General features: G+C 42.6%; 1 protein-coding gene across 2 annotated transcripts in view; it reads right to left on the reverse strand.

Moving 5' to 3' along the window:
• Positions 1-711: 711 nt before the first annotated feature.
• tle2b (TLE family member 2, transcriptional corepressor b) overlaps positions 712-25,655 on the reverse strand; it is a 76,207-nt gene continuing 51,263 nt past the window's right edge. The window contains exons 7-20 of one of the 2 annotated variants that reach the window (XM_069150380.1): positions 23,549-23,726; positions 22,246-22,262; positions 20,046-20,186; positions 18,562-18,615; positions 14,497-14,664; positions 13,899-14,058; positions 12,963-13,132; positions 12,371-12,447; positions 11,035-11,284; positions 10,476-10,723; positions 9,765-9,912; positions 8,739-8,889; positions 8,502-8,578; positions 712-4,257 (exon numbers count right to left, since the gene is read on the reverse strand). In XM_069150380.1, coding sequence (XP_069006481.1) covers positions 4,150-4,257; positions 8,502-8,578; positions 8,739-8,889; positions 9,765-9,912; positions 10,476-10,723; positions 11,035-11,284; positions 12,371-12,447; positions 12,963-13,132; positions 13,899-14,058; positions 14,497-14,664; positions 18,562-18,615; positions 20,046-20,186; positions 22,246-22,262; positions 23,549-23,726 — 1,947 coding nt within the window. In that variant the 3' untranslated portion in view covers positions 712-4,149. Of the gene's footprint in view, positions 4,258-8,501; positions 8,579-8,738; positions 8,890-9,764; positions 9,913-10,475; positions 10,724-11,034; positions 11,285-12,370; positions 12,448-12,962; positions 13,133-13,898; positions 14,059-14,496; positions 14,665-18,561; positions 18,616-20,045; positions 20,187-22,245; positions 22,263-23,548; positions 23,730-25,655 lie in introns of both variants that reach the window. The other variant, XM_069150379.1, reaches the window with a different exon arrangement.

The raw sequence follows: 25,655 nt of genomic DNA on the forward strand, positions 1-25,655 counted from the left end.
TGAGAGACACCAGCACTAACCACTGCGCTTGTGACACTGTGATTATCTTTTGTGCATTTGATGACTATTTTGTCATAATTTGGACGACATGCTATGCTGTGAATTTTTCATATTTGGGATGACATGCTACAGTGACTTTTTTTTTACATATTTGGGATGACAATATATTATGGGTTTTTGGTCATATTGTGGACGACGTGCTATAGCAAGACTTTTTTTTTCCATAATTTGGACATGATATAGTATGACTGTTTAGTCATATTTCAGAGGACATGCTACAGTACGACTTTTTTTGCGTTATATTTTGGACGAAATGCTATAGTAAGACTTTTTTTTTTTTTCAAGAATTTGTAAGACGTCGGGGGCATACTTCAAAAAAATTAAAAAATAAAAGTCATACAGTAGCACGCTGGCTCGCCGACGCGCACCCTGCGAGGGCCCGCATATCACTGCTGGCAAGTTTTCATTTTCTTTGACATTCGCAGGGCAGTGCATCGAGAATTTGTTAACACCTTCGTTGACACTCTGATCAACTCGGTGACGTTCTGAAGGAAAACATTCGGTGCAAATGACATTAACTGGCATGATGGCAAGTTTTCTCGCCAGCAACAACACAATCGTTGCGTCTCTTCACCCATACCTGCATGATTTGGCTCACAAAGACTTCTTTCTGTCCCGCTACGGTAAAATGATGGACACATTAGACACCTGAAAGGATGAACACCAGTTTGGTTTATTTTTCACACATAGTATTTATTGTACAGCACATGGGAAACGCATCAGGAGGGAAGACAGTGCATTAAAAAAAAAAAAGAAAAAAGAAAAAAAAAGTTCCTTGGCTTTTTAAAAGAGAAACTAAACATGAGCTTGTAAAACGGGGGGGAAAAAAAAAAAAAAAAAAAAAAAATATATATATATATATAAGTTTTTACACTGTTGGAACAGAGAAGCACAGGCAGGGGAGAGATGTTACCGACAGTTAAAGAGTATCAAATACAATGTCCCAAATATTCACGCTGTACCACCAAATGCATAGCCATTATACAGCATCGTTTTTAGTAGTGTATGAGAATATCATTTAGGTCTGCCTGTGGCTGTCAGGCAGGGGGGGGGGGGGTGTGGGGGTGTGTGGGGGGGGGGGGAGGGGGGAGGCAGGCAAAGGCATTAAACTGTACAGATTATCTCCGACTCCTCGCTGGTACACGAGCCATCACAGAAGTCCCTCGACTCATCTATTGTGCATTAGAGCTGCAGCAAGAAACAGACAAACTTGGCCAAAAAATTTTACACAGTTGAACTAAATTGCATACTGTCATGTAAAATGTCTTCTTCTGTAAAACACTGACTGAGAGACCATTCACCATACCCTTTGGATAAAATCAAATTGATTTCCTTTTTTTTTTTTTTTTTTTTTTTTTAACCAGCGGTGGAGCTTTAGTGCAACAAGCATGCAGTGAAAGTGGATTCTCTTCAATGGCTACATCTACAGTGTCGCGTTGTAGCCGACGCCTGCTGTATACAGACCACAGACTCAACAGAAACAGAGCTTTATACTACACAGTAAGGACTGAAAACAGACTAAAATACGCTCACTACCACTTTTGAAAGAGGGGAATGAAAAAAAAAAAAAACAGTGGACAGAGGAGCTTTTCTCCCATATGGAGGGTCTTATTTTTTTTCCTTTACACTGGATTGCCGACGTCGTATGCCCTCTGCCTGTCACTATCACCAAGGATAAAAAAAAAAAAGGTACACCGATTAAAAAAAAGAAAGGGGAAAAAAAAAAAAAAAAAAAAAACTGAAAAAAGATCAAACAAAAATATTTTCCCATCCGCGTTCCACTTGATTTTCTATCTCCATATGTAAGTGCATCCCTCGCTGTTTGCTTCCCCGAACCCGAAACACAGTCACAGGCGACCCCAATACATAAACATATCATTACATGAGACGAGCAATCACTATTCATAAAAAAATACTGAAATTAATGAGTAATAAAAAGAAAGTCATGAAATGTGCCTTTTCGTTCTAAACGTTGGTGACGCGTGTTCTGCAGAAGCCGAGAGCTCCGATATACAGTTTGCCTGCCAGTTTGGACTTATGATACAAGGAGGAATCGGGTTTGAAGAATTCACTCGACATTTTTCTTATTCGCCGTCTTGCCAAGAATTTGATGAAAACGTTGATACCCTTTTTCATGTCTGCGTAATATTTTTTGAAACTGGTTAGCTTCGCTGAGCGCACAGTCTGAAAACAGCTACCCAGCAACAAGTAAAAACAAACAAAAAAATCCACCTGCCATTTCCGAAGCTCGCTGATTAACTGCTCATATTCAATTTGTTTAATCTCTATAAAAAGTGAAGTGTAAAAATGTGAACTCGCCTTTTTTTTTTTTTTAAATGGAGATTTCTGTGCCGGACTATTTCTTGGTCAGGACATGTAACTTCCTGGAGTCTCCTCTGTTGCCGGGCAACTGCTCCAGACCGAGAAATAGTCGGCAATTACTCATTTTCACACTTTGGCATTTGTACGTGTTAATTAGTGATCCGAGAGGTGCTTGGTAGGCACAACGTGTTACACTCGGACAGCACGAGGCTAGCCGTTTCCCGTCTGCGCGCCAAGGTGCGTCAGCAGGTTGCTCGCTTCAGCTTCAGGATTTGGTTCAGAGAAACAAGAGTGGCACTGATCTTCTCATCTAAATATCGGCAAGAGAGCGAAAAAAGTATATTTCGCAAATGTCAAACTTTTCCTTTTGAGGGTTTTAGCATCTCAATAGAAATCAATAGCTTATCGAAGGAGATTTCGCCGGAGAACTTTGGACGCGAGCGACGTCAGCAGGCATGCAGAGGTGGAGATAATGACTCAAACATGTAATCTCATCTGGTTTGTAAATGAAAACAGCAACTAGTTGCATAAAATCTGAAAGCAATCAGATTAGTTGCTGCTTAGTTGGCTGCCGATGATAGCGTAATCGCGTGGTGTTAATTTTGCACTCTTGTCTGCCTTACAGTGAAGTTGGCGTGCTGCTACTTCATCTAGCTGACAGTGCCTTTAATGAGAGTGAGAGCAGCACCCGGTGTCAGGAGAACAATCCAGAGGAATTAGAAGGAACAGCTCGGCTGATGTTCTCTGTTTGTGTCTCTGGGCCCTGGGAGAATCCCATTGACTCCGCTGCTCATTAGACGCTGGCTTTGTCAGACCAAAATAAAATAGATATTAAGCAGTGAGACGGGGAGCGCTGCCATGAATGTTTAATTGGGTGCTCTGTGTGTTTCTCTCTTCATACAATTACCTCAAGGGGGTGTAACGCAGTGTGTGTGTGTGTGTACATTCTTGCCCGATGACGTGCGGATTTTGTGTGTGTGTGTGTGTGTGTGTGTGTGTGTGTGTGTGTGAGAGAGAGAGCAGGTCTAGGTTTCATGTCGGTATATGTGGATATCTGAAGTGGCCCCCTTCCATCTCGGAGCGTCATCGTTCCCCAGCTCCTGACACCTCTCGCTGGGGAGATCGAGCTGCGGCGTCAGCCTCATTAAGGTTCCACTGTCTGGCTAATGAATCGATTGTGTGGTATCAGTGCTCCTGGCTGGCACTCCCACAGTGCCGCTCCACGCCTCCTCTGGGGGCCTCCCTTCCACTGAGCTCTTAATCAGGAAACAGGCCTAATTACCCTGCCCCCCCCCTCCTCCTCCTCTTCCTTGCTTTCATTTCTCTTCCTTCCGCTCTCTCTCGCTCTCTCCTCCTCCTCCTTCCCCCCCCCTCGTCTTTCTCCTCCCAACTTTATCTTTATGCTCCACCGCCCTCTTCCTTTGTCCTTCTTATCTTGCTGCTTCCGACTCTGCCTCTCTCTCTGCTATCATGCCTCATCCTTGGGCTAAAAGGGGAAGGGGGGAGGGTGGGAGGAGGAGGGGAGGGGGCATCTGGGAGCTTCTGCAGTAGCTTAAATCACAGCAAAAAGGGGGGAGATGTTTTAAGGGTGAGGGTCAGGAGGACTCAGGAGGACTGAGACGGCAGTGCCGCTGTTGCTGATGTAATGAGGCTCAGGAGTGGTTGGCGGGGCAACTAGTTGCCCGTCCCCGACAACCTTCTCCTCCCCCACAAAAAAAAAAAAAAAAAAAAATCTCCATCCTGTCTCTTCCTATCTCGTCCAGGCCCTCAGTAAACCACCTCGTACACCGTGGCCTTCTTGTCCCCGGAGCCCGTCACTATGTACTTGTCGTCCGGGGAGACGTCACAGCTCAGCACAGACGAGGACTCCTTGGACTGGGAGGGCGCCAGAGACGCGGACACAACCCAGGGACAGAAGAGAGAAAGACGTGATGACGGATGGATGGAGACGGACGGAGAGAAACAAACACAAAGAGAGAGATGTTAGAAAAGACATGACTCATCACTTAATACTCAATCATACGAGACATATTTGCATTTCAAAAGAGTTGGCAATTATTTCCAAACAGACAACTCCACAGCTCCGGGATGCTGACTCATTCGTCTGCTTCGATGCGAGACGCACGGCTTTTTTTTTTTTTTCTCTCTCTGGTTGAGACGCTGCCTCATTAACCGCAGGTATCAGCACCACTAGCAGCACGGAGGCTGACCGGAAAAATGCACAATCCTTCCTTTTAGCCCCCTCCGTGTCTGAACGCCAGACCTGGGCACCTGGCTTTAGATGATCTAAAGCTACTTCTACTCCCTCCTCCTCCTCCTCCATCATCATTTATCTTCCTTCCTCCCCTCCCAGCCTCTTCTCCTCCTCTCTCTCCATCCTCTTAGGCTGCCCCTTCTCTCATGTCGACTCCTCCTCCTCCTCTGTAAACCCCTCTACCCTCTCCTCCCCTCCTTCCTGCTACAGGCACAGCGGGGCTGTCAATCATCAAGGCACTGGAGAGAGGCCATTTCACACAGGAACCCTCATACTACGGCGAGATAGCGGGAGGGGGGTTGAGGAGGGGGGGTGCAATGACAGGCTAAAGGATGAGTTTGAAAAAGAGGAAAGTAAAACACACATAGAAGAACAGAGAGAAACTTGGAGAGTAAAAACTTCTCCTGAAACCGAGTGACTCAACACAGTCTAACATTAACATGTTTCTGATGCGATTTGTTTTCCAAATGTCAGCGATACTTTTTATATCGTGTGTTTTTTGTTTATTTGATTCCATTTTTAAGTTCTTCACTCGTGTAACGGTTATGTGAGACTGCGAGAGACTGTCTGAAGGTGGGTGAAGTGTGTAAACACAAGGGACAAAGATGGAAATAAGTCCGGGACTTAATTTTTCTCTTCTTGAAAAAGTCAAATAAGTTCTATTTCGATATTATTAATACACGTTTTCATCATCAAAATAAATCTAAATTGCAAACATTCAGTATGGTAAATTAGCACAAAAAAAAAAAAAAAAAAAAAAAGAATCCCACCAAACCAAATTATACATGAAAAAGAGAAGTACCTGACCTAGTGGACAGCAAATTGCCCTTTAACAAGCCGAGCACATTAACACGTCTGACCACTAGAGTTGACAAAAAGCTGTGAAAAGAAATGAGATACTGATGAACGCAGCCAGAACATCGAACCAGGCAGACAAACCCAGAGACCAAGAGGAGACTGACGTTTATACTCCGTAATCTGCAAATTATTTTCTCCACTGAATGCAGCAAATATAAAGACTTAAGACAAAAAAAAAGCTTGTTTTGATTAAAAACATGTAGCTGCAAGTCATTAGAGAAGACCGAAGAGACCACGTCTTTGTTCCAGGGTTTTACGTCATCTATAAACAACATTGATTATTTTCATTTTCAGATAATGTGGCCATTCGGGTTTTTGTTTTTTTGATTAACTGATTAATCGTTGGTTCTGTAAAATGATATGAAATAGCGGGGGAAAAAAGCAACATCGCGTTTTTTTTAAAACCCCAAATGATCCAAATATTTATTTTGTCTGACCAACACGAGCCAGGACGACAGATTATTTGGCTTTTTTTTGTGTGAAAAACAACTTCAATGATGATCATTTATCCAAACTGTGACTGATTATTTTTCTTTTGATCAGCTAATCCATGAATTAGGGTTTCCACTATCTATCACATCAGCTCCACATGAAAACCTGCCAAGAAGCGCCCAGCCAACAACGTATTAGCACAACATTAACCTAGAAAACCTACAGAAAACCAAAACGAAAAGCGCCTGACATACTGGAAGGAAATGACCAAAAACAAAACGCAAACCTTCGTGGTGTGAACGCAGGCTGGACAATCAAACAGGAGAATAAGAAACCTGACGATAAGTCTGTGTTCTCAATGTATTCTGAAAGCGTAGCCAGAGCATCAATTCCTCACTTAGTGCACAAAATGTATTGATTTAAGAAAACAATTCTGATGCGATCTCATTGCACAACAGAAAATAAACCTCTCTAAATTTAGGAGTTGCTGCTGCAACATTAAGGGAACTGAAGACTCCTGAGACCAGTCCATCGTTCATCTGGTTTCTGTTCATCTACATAGTGATATGCTTTTTGACATTTATAATTTTCCCCTAGTGAAAATGTTGGATAAAAACGAGAATGAAATTGAGAGAAGAGAAAACGAGAGACACCCCACAGACCAGCCAAAGGGCAGGAATGAATTTTAGCGAGAGAGGAGCGAGGGGAATTGCGAAAGAAAGAAAGAAAGAAAGAAAGAATAAGGACAACGAAGAAAGGAAAGGACAGTGGTAAACAAAAAGACAAGGTCAAAGAAGAAAGTGAGGGTAGAGGTACAAGCAGATTAGGAGACAAAGATAAAAATGAGCAAGCACAGAGGGAGAAAGGACAACAATAAACGGAGACAAGGGGAGAGACTGAGGAAAAAACAGGATCAAGAGAGGAGTGAGGCTTTAGAGTAGCAAGGAGACGGAAATGAGAAAGGACAGCGCTAAACCGGAGAGGAGGAAGAGGAGCGAGAGCAGCTCTGTATAACACGGTGACAGGAGGGAGCTGTTTGGCAGGAGGAACGTTTGGCATTTGGATAACAAAGCAAGATAGCCAGCATTCTCCTTTCAGTCCACAAGGAGAGACAGGAGCCGCCAGCCCTGCTGCCCACTGTAGCTTACAGGAATATGACAGCCACGCTGCTTTACAGTCGCACAAACACACACACAAAATGCTCAGCTTAAATGTACCGTACCTTCATCTCCCCTCTCTAACTTTAGTCACACCCTGATGTTCTGGCTCAGCTAAAAATATTACACCCCTGCATATTCATGTTTCAACATTTCCTCCAATGGAGCAACTGCACAGGATGGAAATATGCCGTTTGGGGTGTGTGTGTGTGTGTCAGTCATCACCCTCTGATAAACCTCCACAAGTCACCTTGGATCAACAAATCTGGATTAAAAAAAAAAGTATCCTCTTTTTCTCTCTTTTGCCTCGAGGAGTCAGGACATGTGAGTATGTATCACAGGGGGGGTTTAAGGACATGAAGCAGAGATAGTCTCAACAGCACTATTCATATTGATAAACAGATGACTTAGCAGCCCCAGCAAGCACAAATCAACCCAGTATCACGGCAAAGTGTGCAATACAGCCATCGCTACACTAGACGGTAGTTTGTCTGTGTGACGCTTGATGTCACCTTCATTGCGAGAGGAAAACGCATGTCATGAACATCATGCGACGCAGGAGATGAGACGAAATTCAAAGGCAGTGACGCCTTGAGGAGACCGGTGGGTGAAAGACATAAGTCACGGATCGTTTAAGTCCATCAAGCATGGACTGTGCAGGAGGACAGGGTTCAAGTCCAGGTGAGGGTGACATGGATGCCTTTAAAGCAATGTCATTTTGATGGGTAATAGGAAGCACAGAATTTATACACGTTTTTGTTTTCCTTAACCACAGGTTATTTGATGCCTCTTGAGCATAGACCGTATATAAAAGTAGACATAGCATCAGGGTCTGAAAAGTGAGGCCAACGCAGAAGTGCCTGAAACTGCAATACCACCGAGGGCCACTAGGGGTTGGTTTAAAAAATTCTCATATTACAAAATCATTAAAAAAAAATTCTGCAAGTTATGATCAAATATGGTCATTGAGTAAATACACTCCTTCTGATCAGTGCTCTGGTGGTCTCTCGGAAAATAATTCCATCATTAATCAGATATTACGGCCTCAAAGAGCGATATATTTATGAGCGTGTCTGGTTTGATTGACAGGCCTGCAGTGCAGTCAGTTTTCTGCTATTAGTAGGCGGGGAATATTGTCAGAATCACCACTCGCAACTCCAGCTCATCCAAATATGGTCATTTCTGACTCCAAAAAAACTCAAGACTTCAAAATGGCAAGTCACACACCAATGGATAACGTCACGGCCATGACACCGACTCGCTGTTTTCAAGTGGCCTGGCAGGTGTATTACATGTTTCGGTGTTGCACATACACATATAGTTATATATACACAATATATACCTAAACATTTGCATATATGAATGTGTATATTCTGTATACAGAACCTAAATATCCTCAAAGCACATGCTCATCTCACCTGGAAAATACTAGCTCCATATGGTGTCCTCCATGCATTCAACAGATTGTCTTTTCCTGTGCTCACGAACCACTTTCCTGAAATATCACAGACACACAGTACAACATGTTAAACAAAGGAAAGGGAGTGATGGACACTGCATGCAAAGTGTGTGAAGAGGACTTGTGCAGGTCAGCGCCTGCAAATATGCCAGAAACATTTAAGAACCAATACAAGTATGTAGGTTTGTGTTTGTACCGCAGTAGGCGAACTTGAGGGAGAGGACGCAGCTCTCGTGGAGGTGCAGCTGGTACTTGTCGGGTTTGGAGACGTGCAGTACTTCCACGTTACTGCTCTCCATTCCCACAGCTAGCCACTCGCCTGTCGGACAGTAGCCCAGGGAGAAGATCTGGAGATGGTGGGGGAAGGAAACGGAGGAATGAAAAGGAAGGTGAATGAAGCAGAAGGCAAAAAGAGAGAGGAAAAAAAAAAAAAAACACAAGGTGGGATCGGAGGAGGGGCAGACAGCAAGGGTGCAGAAATGAAAACAAAGGTGTGAGGGAAAGGAGAATGAGGGAGGAAAGAAGATAAAGTTGATGAAAGAAGGACAACGGATGAAAGCAGGGGGGGGGGGGAACAGATGAAGGAGTTAAGGAGAAATGAAGGAATGTACAATATCAAAGAGAAGAGATAAAGATGATGAGTGGGAACAGGAAAGAGGAAAGATGGTGGAAAGTTAAGAAAAATGACAGAGTGGAATGACGTAAACAAATTAAATATAGAGTGAATAAATAGAGACACGGTGGGAGAGAAAAAAGAGAGAACAGCAAAAGAGTGAAGGAAAGTGTCAGATGTAGAGAGACGGAAAGTGAGAGAGAAAGTCATTACATGGTGGATCGAAACTCATTTGACAACAGTGGTCAACTCTATAGTCCTGTTGTGACAGAGAAGAGTGAATGGGAGACAGAGTGTGTGTGTGTGTGTGTGTAAACCTGGATGGTGAAATCATGTTGGTGTTTGCTGATGTGTTTTTGGGAATGTGTGCTGGTGTAAATACAGACCAGGCGAGGTCATGGTGTGTGTATTTGTGCTGCGTATGTTTACTCTTGAGGTGATTTCTGCTGTGGATGTGAAGCTTCTGCAACCCTGTAAGTACTGTATCTCTATTTACTTTGGTGTGTCTGTTTACCGTGTGCGAGTCCCTGTGAGATGAAATGAACTGTATGTCACCACGCGTGTACTCGAGAGTGTGTGAAGTTCCTACTTGTGTGTGTGTGTACGTACCTGCGAGGTGAAGTCGTGTTGCTGCAGCTGGCGTCCCTCTCGGAGGTCCCAGCAGCGGACCGTGTTGTCGAGCCCTCCGGTCCAGAGCTTGGTGCCGTCGTTGGAGATGTCGATGCAGCTCGCTCCGTCTGTGTGGCCCTGGAACTGCCTGCAGGAGGAGACACACGGAAGCTTCTGAGACACACAAAAACATCGAAGACTCAGTTTCCTGCGTATTTTTTTTTTGGTTTCTTCTTTTCTGTTGGGGGTGTCTGGCTGAATATATTTTAATCCCCCCCCCCTCCCGTGGCACCTATTGCCCCCACCCCTCCCACACCTGATCCTCTTTTCTCTCTTGTTTCCTCCCCTCAGCCTCACCACAGTGCTCCCTCCCCTTCTCCCTCAGTTCCGCTTTCTTTTACCTTGTCAAAACCTGTCTGTTTTATCTCATCCATATCCCCTATGACTAGTTTATCCCCCCCCTTTTTCACCTGACCAAGGGGTTAGTTGAGGAAGTCCCAGACTGCAACAATGTCCCCCCCCCCTCTCCCTTCCATATTTTATGGGCTGTCTTTTTTTTTTTTTCCTCTTCTCCTTTCACCTGAAATTGCTGAAATGTTTCTTCCCTCACGTTCCTCCCTCTAACCTCTGTGCTCCCTCCCCAGACTACAGTCTATATGTGGAGGTAAGGAACAAAATTTATATTGCCTTTCCGCTTCCCTCTCCTCTTACCTGACCAACGTCTGGTTGTGAAGGTCCCAGACGACGATGTTGCCGTCGCTGCAGCAGGAGAAGCAGACCTTGTTGTCGGGCGAGATGGCCAGGGCGTAGCAGGCGGGGGCGGACGACGTCAGCTCCGCCTTGATGCGCGGAGTCGGCGTGGCCAAATCCCAGATTGACAGTGTGCTGGCCTCCCCACCAACAATTAAGGTTCGTCCATCGGGGAGAATTTTACAGGAGCGAATGTAGTTATCCCTGTTCTGATTGGACAAGATGAGGACACCACTTAGGTTATGCCTGTTGTAACTGGATCAATGAGAAACAAAAACCTGCACGGGGGCTTTATAGGACAGATGGTAACACTGGGGACATTCAGAAAATGAATGTGAACTTTGATATCAGTTACCAAAAAAGGAAAGAGAGATGACAGTTAGTAAAAAAAAAAAAAAAAATCTCTTCAGTGAATATCCAAACATTTCTATGCATGGATTGATTTGTGCATGTTTGACCCATTTCTAGTTTCATTCTTCTGTGTGTGTGTGTCGGTTTCTCCTCCTCCGTCAAGTCTCACCAGACAGTCCAGCTGGGCCATTGGGCTCTTGCTTCCCGGCTGGCTGATGTCCCACACCTTGACGCAGCCCTTGCCTCCGGTGTAGACGTGACGCGTCGAGGTGCTGATGGTGACGGCGCACACCACCTCTCCGTGGTTCAGGGTGTGGATCTGGCGGGCGTGACGAGGGATTCCTGGACCCAGCAGAGCGTCGGGGGGAAAGGGCACCGGCTGCATCTGACCGTCTGCGCTCACATGGAACGAGTATGCCCTGAAGGGGAGACAAGAGGAAGAGAGGAAATATAAATCGTTACTTCAGAATGAAAGAAACCAAAAACTTGGACTAGTTGGCGCCGTGAAGTAATTGGAAGTACGGGGAAAAATGGGCCGACAACTAGACAGACAACCTGAAATCCATCCGTCAATCAATGAGCAAGAGAAAGCAGTAAGATACAGGTAACTGTAAATACACAACTCATTAATAACGACAGAGCTGTCAGTGTGCAGGCTGTGAAGTCTGACGACACCATAATGGCTTTCTACCTGCGGTAATATTTGCCCGAATTCTGGCAATTACTGGGCTCACTGTAGCTGTGGGCGGGAATGCGTAATGGCAGATTGTATTACAGGGCAGAGCCATTGTGGCATTGCTAATGACTGATCAATACTGTAGCGGTTGGAAGCCAAGGCTGTTTTATGATTTCAAATTTGCACTGTGAGAATGAATTGCTACTCTGCATCAAATGACAAAAACAACACAATTCCTCAGCCGGCCAAGGCAGAGGAAAACGTGAAAATGTGTCTGAGTGTGTGGTGAAATAACAGTATTTCCAGTATTCAGGGCTTCCAGGTATCACGCAGGGTTAAAGAGAGCAGCTACAACTCATTTGGATTCCTATCCAATTCAGATAGTTCTGGATAATCACTGAGCTAGTTTTGAAGTATTTGAACTACGTATCTAATTTTCCGAGCCTAACATGACGTCATCCTGCAAAGCTTTTACACAGCTGCCCCTTTTTTTAATCAACAAATGAAAATAAAAATTGAAAGTTTAATCGCCCTGTGTAACTTAGGAAAATAGTGTTGCAAGTATCCATACAAAATATACACACACTAATGCTAGTAGATGTGTATTCCAATAGTAGATAAGATCCCATTTTTATTGCAAAATTGAACATAGACAGTGAGAGTGTGTATGCTTATTTGGTACAAAGCCCTAGTAATAGAAACACACTGAATCATGATATTCTGATATTGACGTTTCATCCCATAATAGATCTCTGTTCATGTTGCATGCATGCATGGAGTAGATCTCAATCTGTGTATATGCAAGTGTGCTGTAAGAGTCTTAATTTACGGCTTGCCACCAGATGAACCAGGCAGAGAGGAGGACAGCCCAGGGGCCCTCAGGTGAGACCGAGAGTCATACGCCACCTGGTGGGAGAAAAAGAGTGGGCAGGCAATTAACAGCAACATAAAAGTGGAGCAGCTGATTTCTACAACATTTCCAACACAAGTTAAGACGCAATGTCTGTCTTTATCCAACCAACCCATTGGTGCAATTTAACATGATTACACAAGAAAAGAATATTCCAATATAGGAGACTGTAAAAACTGTGATTGGACTGCTCGGGTTTATAAATATGTTTTTTCCTTAGCTGGATATGATCACTCATACTAAAGACAACACACAGCATGTAGAGGAAAGGCTAAAGCATTTCGGATCACAAAATACTGATGCGCAAAACTTTTCTTCTCTACAACTTGCTCTGTATGAAAGTGAATTAGAGCGTAAACATGATTACTTTGAGTATATAATGAAAGCACAGCACTACTACTGATAATGCAGAGCAGATTCATAGAGTTTCCAGTGCTATGACAGTCAAAAGGGTGCATCTAAACAATAAATCAAAGCTTGACAGAGAGGAATAATGTTGGCCTTTACTCACCATGGGGCTTCGGGAGTAGGCGCTGGCTGCTGCGCTGATTTGTGGGGAGAGAGTCAGAGCCCCACCGAAACCTCCCGGGCTGGCCAGTTCCCCATTCAGTCCTGCGTGGGACACCACGCCAAAATGAGCCGGGTATGAACCGGGGGGCACAGACATGGGACTGCGGAGAGCTGGGGAGGGAGGGAAAGAGGAAGGAAGGATTGAAGGATGGGAAGAAAGAGGGGGAACAATGCATAATTCACAAGCACAGACACAGTCACAAAGGGGCTGAGAAGAATGGAAAACCTTTTTTATTTGGTTTATTTTTCACAAACCAGGGACCTGTTCATTTCAACAGCGGTCTTCACTGCTGGCCACAGGCGTAAATAGCAGTTAAAAGCCTTGCTCATGAGCACCATGGTAATAGTTAGAGTCAAAGCGCTCTCACTTATTTCTAAATGGTTTTAAAGATTCAAAACACGAAAAATATCCTTTAGGCATATTTTTTGTTTAACTTTGCTTTGATCACATCAAGAGATTTTGGAACACGACAGTAAATAATCACAGCATGACAAGACAACAGTGAAAGCATAAACAAATGTGGAAATGGAAAAACTGAGGGATAAGAGGATGTATGGCATGAAGGGCAGAGGCAGACTGGGTGCAAATCCTGTCTAACTCATGACAGTTGACATAAGGGAGCCATTTGGACCGGATAATTCAATTAAAAAAAAATTACAAATTCTAGTCGAGCAGAAAGTAAAGTAATGAGTAATGTGACTGCTTCGTGGCTACAAATGTAGAAAGAACAGTATGTGCAATGATGTAAGATTAATGTAGTAATATCATGTTACATGTGTTAGCAAGCTCCTTTATGAGCAGGTATGATCTCAAAAAACTATTTTCTTTTCTGTTTTAAAACTTCAGCAGGTTTTCAGTCAGTCAGGAGAGCCTTACCAAGGGGGTCTGCACTGGTTGCTGCTTTGCTGACCAGGCGAAGGCAGGAGGTGCTGGGACCAGGAGCTCCTGGGGCACCTGGTGCTCCGGGGGTAAGGGCCTCACGGTGGGACGGGGACGGGGTGCCAGACTTGGACAACGGAGACTGGGACTTGTCCATCTGCAGAGACATCGAAAATTTAATATAATGAATAAAACACGTGGCTGATCTGTGGTGGGACCTCTAACACGTCGGATGCTGTGAAGCTCTCCTTTCTTGCACTAACCTCCAGAGTGACTCTTTTCGATTAATGTCAATGAAAAAATAAAGGTTTGTCTTGGTGGTACGGGCACAGCTTTTGCAACAATGTACTTTATTAGGACATGAATTAGTTACTGTACAATAGCTATGGGTTTTATGAGCTTCACGTGTTTTTTTTTTTTAGCCTCAAAGCAATAGTGTAGAAGGAATAGACAACCAGAGGGTACAAAGTGGAAAACAATGATGAAAATATTCAGTATTATTAAAAATGTTAAAAATTACAGTAACATAATAGAAAAGGGTTTTCCCAGCCAGCAGAGTGCTGCATCTCTTTAAGTTGCTCACTATCTATCTTACCTGTGCAGGGTCCTTGGACTTCCCTGGGGTGGGGCTGCGGGGGTTTGGGGTGGAGGGAGCCTCTCCTGTGCTCGAGGAGCCCGGGAGCTCTTTCCTTAGGGTCGGGGCCCGGTCTAACCCATTCCCATGAGGTGAATGAGGAGGGCTGCCAGCAGGAGAGTTGGGCTCCTGAAAGACATATCGAGATGAGAAAATAATTTGATGTTCATCTGATCTCATCCTTGGTGGGATATCTCCTCTATTATTATTCTAAATTAGACTTTTGCACTTCTTATACTGCCACCCATAGGAAGCAGACCTTCTTCTTTTTCTTTAGATCCCTCAAACAAGGGAAAACATACCCGTGGATGGGATGACAAGCTGCTGTCAGACTTACCTTCATGATATTTGACAAAAAGAAAAACAAACTCAATGGGTCACTTGTTGTGACAGCAACTGCGATGACATGAAAACCGGTCAGCAGCAAAATTATAGTACATTGTAATACGAATAAAAACATGACTAAACAAAAAGAAAATAATAATAAAAAAAACATCAAATCTGAATATATTGTGGGGCTCTGACATATAAATGAATGTATGTTACCATCAGTCCCTTGCCAAATGAGTTCACGCAATGCTGATTAAGCCTATAAAACTCTCAGAATTTTACAGTGGCCCGAGTTTTTAAATCTGGTGTCTGGTGAGACGTTCCCGCCCTGCCGGAAGGATGCATACTGGGCATGCTCAATGGGCAGAGCAGGTACACTGAGGACTTCTGCCTGTCCGGCTGGCCAACTTCCGGCTTAGCCTTATGCTAACTTGAATGGGGATGAAACATTTAAAAATTGTGGCTCTTCTCGACTTTTTTAAAATGTAATCTGACCAAATTCACGATACATTAATAATGATTAATTATTAATTAATACATTAAAATTAATAAATTAATAATTTTACAAGGTGTTGTCACACTCAGAACAATATATACACTGTTTTACAGCCGCTACAGTGGCCAGCCTACGATGACAGCGCGTGTCAACAGAGTTTTTGAAATCACTGTCACTGGCAGAAGGGGGACAAAAGTATAACATTAGTACTCATACAGCATTCATAGTCATCTAAAGGGACTGTTGGGGCACCTCAGACAAAAAATGGCAACTGCTGCTTTTGATAATTTATCAAATAAATGTGATAAATGTTTCTTTATGATGCTATTGTCTGTTTATAGCTGCTCCGTTTCCTCTCTATTTCATCCTTAATATTCTATGACTACTAATATTGCTGTTATTTCTTCCAGAAAGACAAACTTGTATTCTCCTGTGTGGTGGCAGCTGTAAAGGCTCCCGATTCTTCAGTAATGGATGCAACGTAAACTCCGGTGTCACCGTCAGTATTGTGATTTGTAAAGGGACTCAGGGAACATTACATGCAACACTAGAGATTGTCACTGTTGCTGGTGGGGTAGCGTATGGACCAGGAGATAATGTTGCTGTTACAGATGCTTTCATCACTGGAGCCAGTGTTGAGCCAGCGCTGCCTCCCCCGGAACAGAGTGCTGGAGTAAGCACTTCTCTCTGGGTCACAGTGATCAGCACAGATTTTTTTTTGTGCTTATACAGGCACACACACACACACACAATCATCCGCTCCAACAGCCCCACAAAGACATTTACATGGTGTGTACATATTCATCTGCAAAGAGAAAGACAAACACACACACAAGCTTACATGTATGTTCAAACATGCATTCTCTCAATAGCGCACGCACGCACAAATACACACACACACATAAACACACACAAACTCACAGCATTCACCAGAGAACTTCCCTCCCTTTTTCTTTCTATTACCCACATTTGTCACTTTTTTTTCTCTCTCTCTGCTTTTGTACCAGTTTCCAAATCACACAAGAGACCGGTTCCGCTTTTGTGTGCAATATCAAAATACAGAGGGCTTAGATGAAACATATTTTGGTACACTGCGTGAAGTATTTAAAGAACTAAAATATTCCAGGGGCATAAACGGCTTTGCATATATTAAATGAACCAAACTGCGGTTATCTAATGAGAGGAGGGAGGAGAAAAGGAGGAGGTGGAGCAGGGTGAGAGGAGTGGAAAAGAAGGAGTGAATGAAAAGGAGACAGAGGAGAGATGGAAGAACAGAAGCTTTAAGAGTCTGGAAGGAGGACAAGAATATACACAGAGGAGGTAGATGAGAAGATATATATATATGTGTGTGTGTGTGTGTGTGTGTGTGTGTGTACGGACATGGCTCACAAGAAGAGAACATAAACAGTGGCAGCTGATAATGAGCTTACATAGGAGCTCTTCCTAGTTACAAGGAAACTGCAGCAGAAAGCTGAACCAGCGACATACCTGCTGACTCATTTCACAGATACACACACACTGAGGTTACTATAGATGGAAAAAAAAAAAATCAAATCCAATTTTTGTGTGTAAGAAAATAAGGTTGTTTTTGATAATCAATTTGTTTAAAGTCATTTTTCAAGCAAAATGCAAATAAACCCCAACTTCTAGCAATGTAAACATTTATTGCTTTGCTTTTCCTGCCATGGTATAAATATACATTTGTGACTTTTTTCTACAACACAGTTAAAAGTCTATAATTAACTGACTTAAAGTTGAACTGTCTTGCATACACAGACACTTGCACACTCAATAGCTGTGTAAAGTTGAACTATGGAAAGCCAGCCAGACAGGGCATCCAAGAACATCTATAGTAATTCCCGTGAGTAACACTGGTCGTCCCAATGTTGGATTCATGCTTTATTCATGTGTAGGTTGCAGTGTCAGAGAGCTTCTGTCAGATAAAGGCTGCTTGTAACCCAAAATCAAAGATACTTTCTGTAACGGAGATGTTCAGCTTTTCTACAAGGACGTAGCTGTGAGGAGATGTGTGGGAGAGAGGCTGAAGTGCTCTGTACATGTATATCCGATGCTTTCCCTAATGGAGATGGAAAATTGTGAGCAAATATTACTAGTGAAGGTTTTAGAGGTCAGAAGAAACTATTAAGAATTTTGTGTGGGGTGAATGTATTTCTCTGACATGTATAACCTTTTCAAGTGAGCTTAATAAACTTTGAGCAATGATTTGGCAGAAAGTAGCCTCTGTGAGTCACCTTTTCTTTTTCCCACTTTGTTCACCAATTAAGGGCAATTATCACAAAATTAGGCTGAATTTACAAATTAAAAAAAAAACCTGATTTTAATGTCATGTAGATTTATAGATATTAAATAATTAAGAATCATTAACTGAGTCTGTCTTTGAAAGTATTTCAGGTGGACAACACGAACTCATGTGCCACACTAATTTTCTACCAGCTCTGCTTGCTTGGAATTTAAAAGAGGGTTTCTCTTTTAACCCTTGTGTTGTCCTTGGGTCAAAATGACCCGCAGCTGTGTTCAACCAAGTTCTATTTTATTTCTATATTTTCATATTTTTTGGGATCATTGGTGACAAGGATGCTGTGAGAGTTTCTTTAAACCAAAAAAATCCCCAAAAATGTAAAAATATAGAAATAAAATAGAACTTGGTTGAACACAGCTGCGGGTCATTTTGACCCAAGGACAACACAAGGGTTAAGTAGTTGAGAAAAATACAATTCACTTTATAGATGTTATTTGAATACTTTTCATAAAAATTTGTTCAACAACACCTCAACAGGGTTGCTAAAAGGTTAGCATACACAGAAATACAAATTACAAAAATTAAAGTTAGAGGGGAGTTTTGTGTAAACACAACATTGAAATATTATTCCCTTTCAGTTGAACTGGTTAACTTGTTAGTGAACAGCTGCCTGTTTGGACATTCAGCTGGTACAAAGAAACATTGGCAAATACAAGTCCAAAACTTTCCATTTAGCTATGGCTTTGATCTCCACCAGCTCCTGGCAGAAATATCAGACGCTACCAAATACTCCACGACATTCACAAGCCAGTCGGCAACTTTATTATGTTATAGGGTGGACAAGTGTCCAGATATGCCAAGGACAAACAAAGATTTCTGAAATTATAAAGAATGATTAGCCTCATTAAGTACGAGGATGTCAAAAATCCTTAAAACTCACCTCATTGGAGACGTCCACTACAAGATTGTCTTCACTCTTGTCTCCGTCACTGTCCTGAGGAGCAAAGATGAAACAAGAAAGGTAAAATATAAGATTTCACAGAATATACATTAAAAAAAAAATCTATATCATCCACAAATACATACAGTATACTGTACATAGAGAGCATTAATAATAAAGACGCGTACAGCTGCGCACACAGATCGATATATCAATATCACCAGCTGTTCTTTGCTTCCTTCCACCGTCTGTCCACCATGTAACATTTAACAGAGATACTGACATATTCTCACCAAACATCACCCCTCTACAAACACAATTTCGATCTGTCTATCATAAACACACACACACACACACTTGCTCTTTCTCCATCCACGGCACATTTCTGCTCTTCGCCTAGCCATATCTCTATCTCTCTCTTTTTCTCCTGTTTTCTGGGGTGAGAACGATGGCACTTAGTCACCATGGCAACAGCGCTTTGATGTGATCATGGTCTGATATTCTTATTGACATCAGTGTGGAGTGACATCAGTACCTAATTATGCAGAGCCAAAAACAGGACAATGTCTGTAACCTATTCCTAGAACAAAAATACAAAAAACAGCCAGTGAGAGAGACGGAAAGAGAAAAACAGAGGGAAGACCGGAAAGAGAGAAAAGTAAAAGAAGAAAGAGGCAGAAAATGTAGAATGAAAGATGGAATAAAAATTAAAAGAAAACGGGAGAAGACGGAGTGAGAGGGAAAAGCAGTGAAATTGAGAGCCAGTGATAAAGAGACAGAGAGAGATATGGAAGAGCAAAAGGCAAACAGAGAGAAATGGGAGGTGTAATACAGCTCGACAGACAGAAAGAGAGGAAAAACATTCAGAAAGTGGAAACTATCTGTGCTTGTTCTTGCTCTGAACTAACGTGAAGATTTGGACTGTTGTTGTTGATGCCAAACTGATTTAGCTGCAGGCCAGGCCGTCTTGCACAGAGAGACACCCAGTGTCAATCAATCCTCCAGACTGCAAACACAGCCATCTAATTCATTACAGCTATCTGCCTTGGCCGTCTCTCTTCTGGCATTACATCCCCTCTGGCTGCTTGCTCTTCCCCACTGGACCTATCCAAACAAAACACGGCTCTAATTGGCCACGGGCCCCCAACCCCCGTGTGGCCTATAATGTCATAGGCAATGTCGTATGTACACACAGTCGCGCACACAACCGTACAGACACACACTTCCAGATGTCTTTAGTGTATATATACACTTTAGTGATTTTGACATAATATATATATAAGCTATATATGTAGCTTTATTAAAAAACTATTATGTCAAAATCATTGCTTACTGATAGCATGTGATGTAAAGGATTTACTGTGTTTATTTACATTTATTTTTCCTGTTGAAACCTCTCTGCTGCTGCAATTAAGTTTCCTCAGAGGCATCATTTAAGGCTCTGCATTTCATAAGGACAAACACACAAAGACACAGACACTCACGTAGGAGTGTGGTGGGAGGGACTCTTTGTCATCACAGCGCCTCCTCTTGGCCTCAGCTCCTCCCTGCGAGGAGGAGTAACCTCCTGACGGGCCCTGGCGTTCTTCGTTGGGCTGGCTGTCTGTCGATGACACTGACTTACTCTGGAAAAAGACGAAGACACAAAGGGAAGTATGAACACACGCACACAAAGACAGGTGATAGGTAAAGACCTCAAGATTCATATTAGATACATAAACAAATCACCATTTTTGTATTTTTTTTTTTTACAAACCTAAAGTACCAACACACACCTCTACTAATATACAGGTCATGATGTGGAGAATCACTTAGAAAACACACACACACACACACAGCCAGAACAGCAGACCTAAGCACAGGTTAAGCCGTAGTCATAGTAGCACACAGGACAGCCTATAAAGCTAATTAGTGCTCTCCCCTCGACACCAGTCCACGTGTAAAATATGACTCTCATTATTGGGCAATGAAGCTGTGCAGGCGTTTTTACAATGCAGCCTGTCCTGGTGCTCAGCACTCAGAAAATCCGATCAAAGCATTGTGTTGTTTTTTGCATTGGGGGCAAGGGCCAGAGGTTCGGTGTGGGCCACTTATCATTCGCTGTCCCTCTGTGGGGAGGACGAGAACAGTGAGGGTTTAACACACCAGTGAGTCACACAGGAAGGAGCCCACGGGAACGACAGGAAGGAGCACAACAGACGGGAGAAGAAACCACACAATGGACCTCAGTGCAGCTCAACAAACTTCCCTCTTTCTTTTTCTACTCCGTCTTCTCTACACTTCCTTTTGCTGTCCCTTCTTTACCCTCCATTTCAAATTCCAACATGTTTTAACAGTGTGAGGCTCTCTGATAAATGCCAATTGATATGTGTCTCTGCCCCCCACACCTCCTCCTCCCCCTCCCAACCCCCCACTTACTTCCTAAATGCTGTGATGCTTCAACACAAACCTTAACTCATGAGAGAAATATTTTCCTGGTGCCTAACAATCAGCATTGTGTTTAGCAATTAAATTATGTTAAGGGTTTCATTGCGGATAGAAAGCGAGGGAGGGAAAGTAAAGTCAGCAGGGCTCTTAAAATCATTTTCATTTCGCAATAAAAGCCAGAACAAAGACTTGCTGGTTTTCTTCTCTCTCTTTTCTTTCTCCAATTTTCTACCTCCACCCACCCATAGACACACAAAAGTGTGTTCCTGCCTCTCATCTAAAAAGTCACACAGGTCGGTGTGATTGAGAAAGACAACTGAAGGGAAACTGTGATGCTATCAATCACTGCCTCTGCTTCATCCTATTTCCTTGTTTACTAAACCTATTGATGCTCAGAATGAGTTTTTGTAAGAAATATTTTACAAATGTTTACTGTGAAAGTACACTTTAGATGTCAGGATACATTTTTCGTTCTTTGATGTGTCAGCACCGAAACAAAATGAAGCTAAACATGATATAACCTGCGAGCTCTGTCAATCGTGGGCTGTTCAGACTTTTCATCCATTCAAAGTGAACAGCATTTTAGTTTTCTGGTACGCGGAATCCACTTCACCACAGCAATGGCAGCTGCGCAACTGCAGGTTTAATATTAACTAAAGACACTGTTCTGCTGAGAAACATCTAATCAAATAAATCTCCGTGTTGTGATCTGTTAAGAAATATTTGACCTCATATTTAGGAACTTCAGCTCCAATTTTTCTTATTTTGTGACAAATTTACATTTCTTATTTGGGATACATGTTTCTACAGACACTGGAGTGTTTTGGACAGCATTTGCCATTAACTAGGTTTTTTAATTCTTTCACTTGTTCTGTAAATCTTCCAGATTACCAGAACATTTGTGGTGCTGATAAACAAACAACCGCTTGTTCATCCATTAACTCAGTTTGTAGGTTCTTCCAGATAACAGCCAAACTCGGTGAGCTCAGATGTAAGTGTGATGGAGAAAACCTTGAGAGGCTCAAGGTTGATGGTGATGAGCAGCTATTGTGCTGGTGTCGAGCTGTGCTGCTCCTGGCTGAGGTCCAGCAATCCACTGCCTCTTTTTTTTTTATTTTTTTTATTTTTTAGAGGCCACTTTACAGTGCGTCTCCATTTCCCTCCGTTTATCACTGTCACGCACACAAGCACGCACACACACAGTGAAATGCGGGTGTACAAAATACTTATATCACACACGCACACAGAGCTACTCACCCTGCTGGGGGCTCCCTCTGGGTTGAGGCAGAGAAAAAAAAGGAAGGAAAGAGAACAGAGTAGAGAAAAGGAGAGATTGATAGAGATGAGAAAAGAGAGAAAGTTTGACGTCAGTCCTGATAATAATAATAATAACAACAGTCCCCAGTCACCCAAGGTTAGGCTGAACTACGACTACGACTGCTCCTCTCTAAAAAGATACAGACCCACTATTGTGCCTGATTCTAGTCTCCTCTCCCCTCTCTATCGCTCTGTTCTCCAACCAGACAAAGCTCGCTGTCTTCCCCTGCTGCCTCTTTCAACACTCACTATCTTTTTCACTCATTCTCCCTCTCATATGTAAGAACAGAAACACACACAGCTGCAGACATGCATAAGCTCTTACCCAGATACTTAACACGACAATATGAACACATTGATCTCTCCATTTCTCTCCCTTTCGACTCGCACTGATTTCTCCTTTATTTTTTCTTTCTTTCTATCTCTCAATTTATTCATGAGAAAGTCTCTCTTGGCTCGATGCCTGAAACACAGCACAAAAGATAAGATATTCTATCGGGGTGAATGGAAGTTCATCGGGAGAAAGCATTTCTTCTGCATTTACACAAGCGCCTTGAATACATCTGTCCATATTATGACAGCAATCTAAACAAGGAAGTTCAAACTCAGTCCAAAAGGTGAGTTGCTGTACAAATTACAAAAAAGCTGCCTGCCACAAATGATGTATAGCATTGCTTTGCATTTTATCTGGACGTAAACATAAAAGTTATCTACTTTTTATGCTGCAGCTGTCAAAGTTTCTCTCCACAGATACTTTGTCTGCTCTAATATTAAATACATTTAATTGAAATCAATGCAAAAAAGCACAAACGTAACATATTTTAAAAGGTCTTTCCTGCATGTTTGATTCCTGAGAGCTGCATTCTGGAAACTTTCCCAGAGCCTTTTACTCTCCTGCGCTTGTTCTGAACCTGCTAAACATCTTCTCAAAATGTTCAATAGCATCATCGATTTTTAACGATCAAACATTTTGTGTACAATGAACTGAAACAAAAGTATGCACACAGATTTTCACTGTAGAACAAATTCAATACACTTCAGGGCTGCAGGAACGTCTGCAATAATCAACAAAGTTTGAGCTTAAAATACTGGCATTTTATTTTTATTGGCTAAGACTTAAAGGGTAGAGAGGAGCTTTACTCCAGTGGCTCATCCACAACCGGCTCTTGAGGACTGCTATGCCAGCACACTTAATCCTGTTTTTTAAAGACAAAATTGAGGATTAAAGGTTACAGATCTCTACCTCTGAGATGTTCAGGGTCGAGGTGGTTTCGCTCATCTTTGGAGGAGAGGTGGGCCGAGATCCCCAAGGCTCCGGTCAGTGCCAGAAGCCCTGAACCCCCCGCACCAAGAGACAGGCCTGATGGGTGTGGCGTCAGGGGGATGCCAGGGGCGTGATGAGACAGGTGCTGGAGCTGCTGCTGCTGTGGCCACAGGGAAAGAAGGGAGCGGGGAGGGAGGGAGTCAGAGGAGGGATGGTGACATACAAGGGAGTGGTTGGTTAGAAAAGACCGGGTAGAGAAGGAAGGGAAGGAAAATAAGCAGGAGAAAGTGGAAGACAATAAATGAGAAGGGAGAAGTCAGAGGAAGGGAGTGTTTATGGTTGGAAGAGGGGAGTGAGAGAAATATGAGAACGGGAGAAGGTGAATAAAATGAAATCCATATGGAGAGCTCGTCAGTAAGAGAGGAAATTAAGATGAAGGTAGATAGGATGTGAAAGAGATTAGCGGATTAAGAGGTGAGAGAGATGGACACCAAGAATGAGTAAGAGGAAAGGAAAGAAGGGGAGAAGGAAATTGAAAGCTCACAATAAACAGGGAAAGTAAAGGCAGCAGCGATGGAAACCAAGAAGTGAAAGATGATGAAAAGGGTGAGATATATTGAGGCAATGGGATTCATTATGAAGGAAAAGGTGGGAGAAAGAAGAGGTAGAAAAGGGCAGAGGGAAAATGTAGAGAGGAGAAAAGAGAGGGTAGGAAAGTCAGAGAGCAAATGATGAAGACAGAAGAAAATCAAGGTGGAAGCAGTGAAAAGTGAGGAAGAATTAGATGAAGAGGGGAAAGGCAATAGGGAGAGAGTAAATGAGTGCAGAAAAAAAAAAAGGGAAGGAAAGTGTTCAGCAGAGAGAGGGAAAGATAAGACATTAAAAAAAATAGTGGAAGAGGAGAAATGAGGACACAGCCAAAGTAAGACAAGGAGAATGATAAAAGATTATGGGGAAGGACGGGACAATCCAGAAAATAAATGAACACAAAGAAAAAGAGGCAGCAGAAGAGGAAGAGGAGAAAGATGGGGATAGAGAGAGCGAAGAGCAAAGGAGCAGCTACAGATAAAGAAAGGCTATTATCCTGAGGGGGAGCATTATGATGACACACACACACACAAAAGCGCACACCTTCGAGACAGTCGTGTTTGTAGTGCTTGGAGGAACAAAGGGCTTTAAGTAGACAGTAATGTGATCAGTGCATTGACAAGCTGTGGAAAGCCCCGTCTACTACAGCACTCAGGAGCATCAGTGTGTCTGTGGGAGAATACACAGACTGCATGTGTGACAACATGTGTGTGATATGTTGGTGAAGTCAGGTGATAAAGTGCATGTTGAATGAGACGTCAGGTGTGTTTTATTAGTGTGTAAAATGTTGGTACACTGTGCGTTTAATTAGGGTGTGTTAGTCCGTGTGTTGGTTTCCTTTTAATTCAAATATGAGCCGCATGCTGTTCAGAGGGAGCTGATGAATTGAAGTGTTTAGTACAGAAACCTTGAAACTGAGCTGTAATTAATGCAGCGTACTGCTGATGTACAGTGAGTATACATTGATGTGATCAGTGCTGTGATGAGATTTAATGTCATTATATATTCTGATTCTGATACCAATCACTGATTTCTTTGTCTTATTTTAACATTTTAAGAAAAGCTACTATGTTTACAGGCTGCCTTTTTTTTTTTTAAATTTTTTTATCCAAGTTGGACCAACAACTCCAAAATGTTAATGGTTTTCTTTATACCACGAGTTAGTCATTACAGCTACAAGCAGCCAAAGGGGCTTCCTGGAAGACTTCATGATTCATTGAATATTATATATAGAGTTATATCCTCCAAAATTGGAAACACAGCCCAGTGAAAACAGGACATAAAAAAAGCATTTTTTTTTTTTTTTAAATTTTTGCTGCTGCTGCAATAATATATTCATTAGCCTTTACACAACAAGAACATCCCCCCACATGGTGAGATGCTGCTTAACATCTTCTGTGAGCATAAGATACTTAAAACACAGATACCTTCACAAATAACCCTTCAAAGGTCAATTTCAGTTAAAAAAAAAAAAAACCTGTCCAAGCTGTCCATTAGC

The sequence above is a fragment of the Embiotoca jacksoni genome, unplaced genomic scaffold (assembly GCF_022577435.1).
Source record: "Embiotoca jacksoni isolate LCO1_2020_lvr unplaced genomic scaffold, fEmbJac1.0.p SCAF_16, whole genome shotgun sequence".
Taxonomy (NCBI): Eukaryota; Metazoa; Chordata; class Actinopteri; family Embiotocidae; genus Embiotoca; species Embiotoca jacksoni.